Here is a 9,271-nt window from a genome sequence, read left to right as displayed (position 1 = left end):
ATGTGTGCCTGTAGTGTTTGTGATGCATTAGTTGGGTCGTTGTTTACAGAAAGTATACATGTGTCATCAGCGTATGTTGTTAGCATTGTGACCCTATAATTTAAAATTGGAAGATGGTCAGGGTTGCGGTCATGACTTTAATATTAGGGATATTCATGATCTTTAGTTTAACATGTTAAATGGAGTAATATTTCCTTCTTTTACCATGCTAAAACGATATCACATATAACATGGTTGAGAGCCTGTTACTAGATCTTTTAAATTGAGAATGACGTCACGCAACAGACCAACAGAGCTCGTTACCTTTTTTTCACCTCTTTTTGTTGTGTTAGGTTACTTGCTCATTGTTTGTATTCTGATTGTGTTAGTATTGTTTTGGATGTTTTTAAAACTAATAAAGCGATGAATAACAATGAAAATAATGTAATGACAGTTGTCAATTAGCACATCTTGATTCTCTGCCTCAGAAGTCAGAAAATCAACAGGGCACTCAGTGGCTTATCAAGGCGATAGGTTAAATAATTTTTCTGTTTAACTTATCCTCTTGTACAGCCCTGCAAAATGGAGCGAAACGTCTGACAATAAATAGTTGAAAACTATCTTGTTCTTTTTTTACCTCAACCATGACAATCTTCATATTTTCAATATATTAATGCATTGAAATTGATTCAATTCATTAACTGGACAAGTTCAATATTAGGTGTGTTCATGATTTGTTAAATTTAAAAGGTTTTAACATGCTAAATATTTTAAGGTCAGGATTGTGAGTAACCCTACTTGAAGTCATGTTATATGATAAATGGATATGAGCTCCTAGTGGATTTTTGAGCTGCATGTTTTTATAACATTTCCTTTCAAAACTTCATGTTATTGTTTAATTCTAGGTTTTGATTACAGTAATTTATTCCATGCCTTAATTGAGTGAAAAGTGAAAGTTTGGCCACTAATTGTCTTGTTTATCTTATAACTTGCGAGGAAGAGAATTAAGATGACCTAATTGACAACTGTCATTACATTATTATTAATGTCACCCATTGCTTTATTAGTTGTAAAAACATCCGAAACAATACTAACACAATCAAAACACAAACTACGAGCTATTAACCTAACAACACAACAATGAAAACGGTGACGAGTTCTTTTGGTCTGTTGTGTGACGTCATCCTCCATTTAACAGTCCTAGTTACAGACTCTCAACCATGCTATATGTTATATCGTTTTAACGTGGTAAAAGAAGGAATTATTCCTCCATTTATAAGATTTGCCATTTAACATGTTAAACTAAGATCATGAATACCCCAAATCTTAGAATCATGAGCGAGCATTTAACGTGAGATTACAAAGAATAAGAGTTTTGAAGATTCCAGTATATGTTTGAAGAAGACAAATAATGTTTGGACTCTTTAATATGAAATCTGTACCGTGAAGAAGTTGATAAGTCGATTTATCATGAAAATGAGAACACGTGTTGATGACCACAAGGTTTTATGTCTTTAAACAAGTATGATAATGAGTTTTTTAGACTGTAAGATTGGTTAGTGTCCTTCGTTTATGAGAAAAATTGGCAACTCGATTCGAATAGTGAATTCATGGGAATAATTTAATAACGGACATTTAACTGTATGATTTAACCCTTGGTAGGGCCCAGTCAAGGATTCTCAAACAGGTACACGATACATAAAAAGTAAAGTCCCTAAATCGCCGTATTTAATTAAACAAAAAATTACGGATCATCTTGAGGATGTAGGCAATTAGGGAAAAATATAAAATAAATTTAAAACATTTCTTATTATTTAGCAACTGCATGTTGTATGTGGCGCACATTTGGTTAGCAGTGTCACCTCCAATTTTGTGAGCATTATAATACGTTATGACCTTATGAATTATGAAACCTTGGCTTAATATAAATAGTTTAATCACAATTTGAGTTTTTATTTGACCACACCCCGGATCATCTTCCACGCATTATTACACAATGGTCAATCAGTTATTTTCCAAAAAAATAAATAAATAAACATACTTCTATAGGATGCGGAAAGTTCAGCATTGCCTTGCTACTCCTCGCCTTTCCTGCTTCATGCTCGAGTGGCTTCGACTCTGGTTCCGTGTCCTATCTGATTCCAGTTGCTTCGGTTGATTTAGGCCTCGCACCATATGACAGGGCTCTTCTACAATCTTCATGCTACGCAGGTAAAAACAAGAAAAATTCCATTATGTATATATTTATATCTTAACAAGCATTTATGATGGGTTTTCAAATATCAGAAATATTTCATACCCTATTTTTAAAAAGAACAAAAAGAATTATTAAGCAAAATCCACTAATAAAATTTTTATGGCAAAAAAACATTCCACGACAATGTCGAATAGAGCTCCAACAGTCATGTCGATGGTCAAATTAAATTTAGAAAATCCTTTAATACTGAATTACTGTTTAAATATTAATTTTAAGATCTCGTTTCAGAAGGGTAAAAACAATTAATCTTGATAAAATGCAAAAAAAAATTAAACAAATGAACATTAACTATATCAACCCATGATCCTGGTCAAAATGTACTCACTTATTATTTTTCCTATCTGACCAGATTTCATGAAAGAAATAAGAGTGAAAGTAACGGCCAACAACATACATAGAACTTAAGGTCTGCTGCGACACATCCCAGAACTGATTAAAATGTCTCGATGTCTGTCTTCAGTTTTTTTTTGTTTTTTTAAAATGAAAATTAAATAAAATGAAAAAATAACTTTATTGGGACATATGTCCCCTAAGAATAATTACATGGTTCATATAGTGAGATTTTTATCTGGCGAGCGTTTACAAATTTTCAGATAGTTGAATGAAATTACATTGGTATATTGGCTTTACTACTGTTCATAATGTTAATCAATAACTGCCTATTTATTTGATTACAAAGATGTGGAGGTTTGGTTATTCAATAAATGAAGGAATAGGTGTTGTTTAATGGAGAGAATGGATGAGGACTGGGGAATGGAGATGAGAAGAGAATTCCAGAGGGAGGTTGCACGTATGACGACGGATTTGCTAAAGAAGGAGGGCATATATAAATCATTCGGATGGGATCTGGTGTTTAATGAGTGGATGGATGAACGAAGAGTGAGGAGATCTATGATATAGGTAGGTTTTTTGATGTTAAGAACTTGGAATAGAAAAACACCAAGGAGGTATTGCCTTCGGGAGGTTGGATAGAGCCACTTCAACTCGGAATACCAGCGGGAGACTTGAGAGTGCCTAGGGAACCCAAAGATAAATCTTACAAAACAATTCATGAGTCTCTTCAGTCTCAACTCTAGTCCTGCAGATAGCCCTCCGTACACCAAGGATCCGTAGTCGAAGTGGGGGAAGACAAGAGAGGATACTAGGAGCTGACGAGTGTTCTGAGGAATGGAATTACGGAATTTTAGTTATTGTTTGAGTACAGTTATGGATTTGCGTGTGATTTGGGAAATATGGTTATTCCAAGAGAGGTGTTGATCAAAGTGACACCAAGGTTTTTTATTGTAGGATAGAAGTGAATCGGTTGGTTGTTAAGGAAAAGTAGAGGACAGTAAGGGAGGGTATGAAGGAGGCGCTTGGAACCGATAAGAATGGCCTTCGTTTTTTTGGCATTCAGCTTCAAATCATTGTTAGACGCCCATGCGTTAATGCTGTCAATATCTTCCTGTATCTTTTGGATGGCCTCAAGCATTATAAATATAATCCGCAAATTTACAGCGTATACCGATGATACCAACCGATATGCCATTTATTCCAACCTTTCAGTAATGAGATGCTTGAAAAAAATGTCATCACACATATTGGATCAATATATGTTATCAAACCATTATAATAAAGTATACCAATATGTTTATATTAACTAAATACATACATTTATAACCATCAATCGTGTTTATTAAATCTATATACATCATAAAATACAGCAATAGCGAACCATAGCCGGGTCAGCTTAATGCGTTAATGCTGTCAATATATATTTTTTTTTTTTTTTTTTTTTCCCGATCCCTCAAAAACAGAAAGAAACCAGGTATTAATGAGTGCTTCATTGTGAAAAAGAAAGGAAATAAATCGTGTTGTGTATTACCTTTTACTACCTTTGGTATTTTGAGGTTACCTGTAATGTTTATTATTATTTATAAAATTTCCATTCTGAATGGCACTATTTTTGAATCCGGAGGTGAGGGGCCTCCTGGTGTTGGGTCTTCAGTTAAATTATCTGGCTATGAGTTAAGGTTATAGCTCAAAAGTACCCTCCTGAGGATTGGCTTAACATCTATATGGATTGGCTTCACATCTATATGGATTGGCTGAATGAACAGTTAGAAATAATAGAGTAGAGGTTTACTCAAGATATTTTCAATTCAGCATTGCAGTAGGTGTTCCGAAATCCCCCCCCCCCCTGGGGAATTGAACAAATTCAATTCAATTATATATAAGTGTATGAAGTATACCTTCAACCGCATTGTAAGATACACTTCACACTTTGGTTGGCTGGTTGGGTTTAAGTGGACTGTATAATTGAAAAATGATACATGATTAAATGTAATAAAATTCTATTGTTTTATGTTACAAGAGGTGTAGGGGGTGACCGAAAGAAAACATTATGATTAGATTGTTAGTAGAATTTTGTATGATTGGGCTATGGAAATTGTAGATCTAGCATTGAGATGGTTGATGATGATGTGGATGTTAACTATTGCTATGTGGACTTACTTCTTTCCTCTTTCCTCCCCCCGCATCTCCAAGCCTTTCCTCCCTCTGATGCTGGGAACAAATTAAATAAATCCACTCACTCATGTAGATATTAATGATCAGTGAACAAAAATAAAGGATGGACGCTTCTCTGGTTGAGGACAAGATGGCTATCTCACACTCATCTGGGTTGCTTCTCTTCCACCAAGAGCGCTGGAGGAGGCAAGCTTTTGATGCTGGCCACATGGGCGCTACTGGTCCAATACAGGGAAGCCTTTCTGATTCAACCAGTGCGTTGCCGTAGGTTACCGGAACAATAAGGCTCTGCAAGTTAATGTGTTGCTCTCTGTTTGCCGAGTTGACCAACGGCCATTACTTTGAAAACGAGTGAAGCGATTACACGATCCGCCATCTTTACTTTCGAAAGTTAACTTTATTTTTCTACTCTCAATCCCTCCATCAGCCAAATGGAGCAGTAGTTCAGAGATCTGCAGGCCCTTCGGGAGGTGGAGAGAAGAATGGGCAAGCAAAATTAGAAACATCACCATCATCCAACAATCATCTCACAACAGCACACAACAAGAAGAAATGTAATCGATCCTTGCCATAGGTTAATAAGTTTAATAATTTATATTCGTTAACCAATGTAAATTGAAATAGTGTTAAATATATTTGTTTTCAGGTGATACAGTCCACTGAATAAAACTCAGAACCAATTCTATAATCATACTTTGGTTTTACCCCAGAATGCAGTCAGTAGGTAAGAAAGTTCGAAACTTCCACAGTGAAATAGTAGCTATCCTCATCGCCTTAAGAACACTATCTGGAAGGCTAGATCGGAATGATCTTCACTATACTGACTCTCGAGCAGCTATACTTACTGTTACTAATACGCATCAAAGTCTGTCATGTGCTATTTTGGAATACAAACCCTCCTCCACGATCTGGCTTTGCAAAGCACTAATATAGTCCTAAAGTTGATTCCGAGTCATTGTGGGATTTAAGGAAACAAAGAAGCAAATAGTCTTGTCAGACAAGGGGTAAAATTTCCACAAACAGCCCATCCAAGATCCTATGACTCGGTAAAAAGAATAAAAAGGACCACAATTAAGGAGGAAACAAAAACAACACACTTAAAAAATGTGGAAGGGAAAATAATTGAGTTTAGTATCTATCCCAGCTGACCTTCCAAGAAGAGAGGCCATGTTACCTCAAGAGATAGACAAAAGATATACTACAAGAGCCCAAGAGGAGAAAAAAGGCAGATATTTCGCCCCAATTTTGGATTACTTAATTGAAAACTATTTATAATTACTTGTCAAAATTCAACTCATCAAAAATGAGTCTGCCAAGTATAGGTAGGGGGAATAAAAAATGGCGGCTGTTCCAAAACCTTAAAAAAACATTAATTTTTCCTTCGGAGCTCTATATCTTAAAACTACCAACAATACAAGAAAATCTAAGAGAACATTATTTAAAGAAGAGTAAATTTTCTGAAATATTAGCCCTAATAGAGCTATTTACGTCAAATAGTTCTAGAGATATAGCTTTTTAAAAAGCGAAATTTCTTAAAAATCTTCTGAAAGATTAGTAGTTAGATAATTTATTTTGAGAAATCTATATCTCAGGAACTATAAGACGTACAGATGTCTATTAACACTCAAATTAAAGCTGGTTTAACGTAATATAAAGTAGTTTATATAATATAAAGTAGTCAAAATTCAACTCATCAAAAATGAGTCTGCCAAGTATAGGTAGGGGGAATAAAAAATGGCGGCTGTTTCATTCAGAGCTCTATTTTTTTAATACTACTAAAACCAATAGATAATCTAAGAGAGCATCATTTAAAGTAGAATAAATTTGTTAAAATGTAAGCCCTAATAGAGCTATTTACGTTAAATAGTTCTCGAGATATATGTTTTTAAAAAGCAACATTTCATAAAAATGTTGTATGGAACGTACTGAAAGATCAGTAGTTAGTGAATTTGAAAAATCTATATCTCTAAAACCATTTGACGTACAGATGTCTATTAGCACTCAAATTAAAGCTAGTTTAATGAGCTATAAAGTAGTTTATGACGTCTACTTTTGTAGGAACAGTAGTTTTCATGATATTTGGTCAAATAAATTGATTTATAGTTGTTCGGACAAATTTTCAGTTGCTAAATTTATATTCAGATGTGAATATAATAAAAACTACTACCCCTACGAAGATAAGTGTCATAAACTATTTTATAGTAAGTTAAATTTCCTTTATTTTGAGTGTTGGCAGACATATATGCGTCTTATGGGTCTAGAGATATATTTTTTCAAAAATTCCACATTTTATTCGAACAACTAGAAATTAACACTAACTTTAATTTGAGTGCTCGAAGACATCTGTACGTCCAATTGTTTCAGACATAAAGTTTTTCATAAATAAAACTTATTGTCCGGAGATAAATTAACTAACTACTAATCTTTCAGTATATTTTTATGTAATCTTGCTTTTTAAAAGGCTATATCTCGAGAACTATTGGACGTAAATAGCTCTGTTAGGGCTAATATTTCAGCAAATTTACTCTTCTTTAAATAATTTTCTTTTAGATTTTCTAGTGTTGTTGGTAGTTTTTAAGATATACAGCTCCGAATGAAGAATTAGTGTTTTTTTAAGGTTTTGAAACAACCGCCATTTTTTATTCCCCCTACCTACACTTGGCAGACTCATCAGTTTTGCCTAGCAATTATGCATAGTTTTCATTAAAGTAGTCAAAAATAGGGGTGAGATAACTACCTTTTTTTTTTTCCGGCTCTTGTACTAATATGCCTGGCTCGGGATCCATTGTGTGTGCTGCACAACCAAGGGAGAATGGATGGAGACCACCTCAATGAATTCAGAGACAAACATTGGCCAATGGACATTTGAAAAAATCGAATTTTCTAGATTAATTATTTTTTATATATGCTTGTTTGAGAGTGGTTTAGTTTATTCTTAATTTAAAACAATTTTGATCCTTCTTTTCCTCTCAACTTTTATTCTTTAAAATTCCTCCAACGTTTCGGCCCTCAGGCCATTCTCAAGGATACCACCTTCAATATTGATGTAATTTCTTTTTTAAATCTTAAAAAAAGCTAAGATGTCACAAGCTAATTGCTCTTGTCACATATAACTTAATAATAAAAACTTAAAGTTTTTAAGTTGTAAATGTAAGTGAAGGAAGGAAAGTTTTTGTAAAAAAGTTTTAAATCTAAGATATAAAAAAATTATAAAAAAAGTTATATGTGACAAGAGCAATTAGTTTGCAATTTTAAGATTTAAAAAAGAAATGACATCAATATTGAAGGTGGTATCCTTGAGAATGGCCTGAGGGCCGAAACGATGGAGAAATTTTAAAGAATAAAAGTTGGGAAGAAAAAAAGGATCAAAATTGTTTTAAATTAAGAATCGAATTTATATTGGACAGCAAGACTTCGAACGGTCGTATGATCGAACAGTGGACCAACGACTTCAGGTAAAGAGAAAAAAAAAGTAGATGATTTCTTAGTCCATGAATATGGTTTTACTCTGGGAAATATTCTACTGCATGTTCTAAATTAAAATTAATTAAATTATGTAAGCTTGCGACTCAGATCAGGATACAATAAAAAGGTTTTTTCCTGAGAGATGTAGAATGAAAAATGTATTTGAATACAAACATTTTGCTCTGGATTGGCATGGCAATGAGAATTACAGTGCCTATGGTCATTAGAACAATAGTGAAAGATTATATTGATCCTTGAAAGACATTTTACTTAATTGAGAATTAAAAATTACCTTGTATATATGTATATATAGTTGACCGTAAAAATTAATTATAAGAAGATGGTCAGGGTTGCGGTCAAAAGTGAAACAAAAATAGTTTACAACTATTTATTTTCCGACGTATCGCCCCACTTTACAGGGCTTCATCAGGGCTGCTCAAATGAATTGGTTGAACAGGATTCAGGATTCCATAGTTATAAACAAAATAAATAGTTGTAAACTATTTTTGTTTCTCTTTTGACCGCAACCCTGACCATCTTCTTATATATAAAAATTACCTTCTTGCTTGAGAATCTTGAGGCAATCAGAATTTCTATTGGTAATCACATTATTACTTGGGTCTAAATAGCCATTGGTACTTGTACAAGAGAAGGAACAAGTCCGGTAGTGGGCCTATTGGTCTTTTTTGCCAACCCCAAGAAAGAGGAATGGAGAAATACTTATACTTCCTTTTATTCTTCTATCTCGAACGATTAATTTTGGATTTCGTCAGGATTTCCAAGAGGGACGACCATTCAATGAAGGCCCTTCCCTAGGAAACCTGATAGTACAAGAGCCGAGAAGAAAAAAATGCAGTTACCTCACCCCAATTTTTGATTACTTAAATGAAAACTATGTATAATTAATAGTCAAAATTGATGAGTTTGCCAAGTATAGGTAGGGAGAATAAAAAATGGCGGCTGTTTTAAAACCTTAAAAAAACATTAATTTTTCCTTCGGAGCTCTATATCTTAAAACTACCAACAATACAAGAAAATCTAAGAGAACATTATTTAAAGAAG

The 9,271-nt window shown here is 33.8% G+C and overlaps 1 protein-coding gene across 1 annotated transcript in view; it reads left to right on the top strand.

Annotated features, from left to right (window-relative positions):
* LOC106691439 (synaptic vesicle 2-related protein-like) overlaps positions 1-9,271 on the top strand; it is a 25,928-nt gene that overhangs the window by 1,214 nt on the left and 15,443 nt on the right. Inside the window, exon 2 of the mRNA XM_014437206.2 lies at positions 2,029-2,190. Within this exon, the coding sequence (XP_014292692.1) occupies positions 2,029-2,190 (162 nt within the window). The remainder of the gene's footprint in view (positions 1-2,028; positions 2,191-9,271) is intronic.

The sequence above is a fragment of the Halyomorpha halys genome, unplaced genomic scaffold (genome assembly GCF_000696795.3).
Source record: "Halyomorpha halys isolate HHAL.00 unplaced genomic scaffold, Hhal_1.1 Scaffold2357.1, whole genome shotgun sequence".
Taxonomy (NCBI): Eukaryota; Metazoa; Arthropoda; class Insecta; order Hemiptera; family Pentatomidae; genus Halyomorpha; species Halyomorpha halys.
This window is presented reverse-complemented; position numbering and strand designations above follow the sequence as displayed.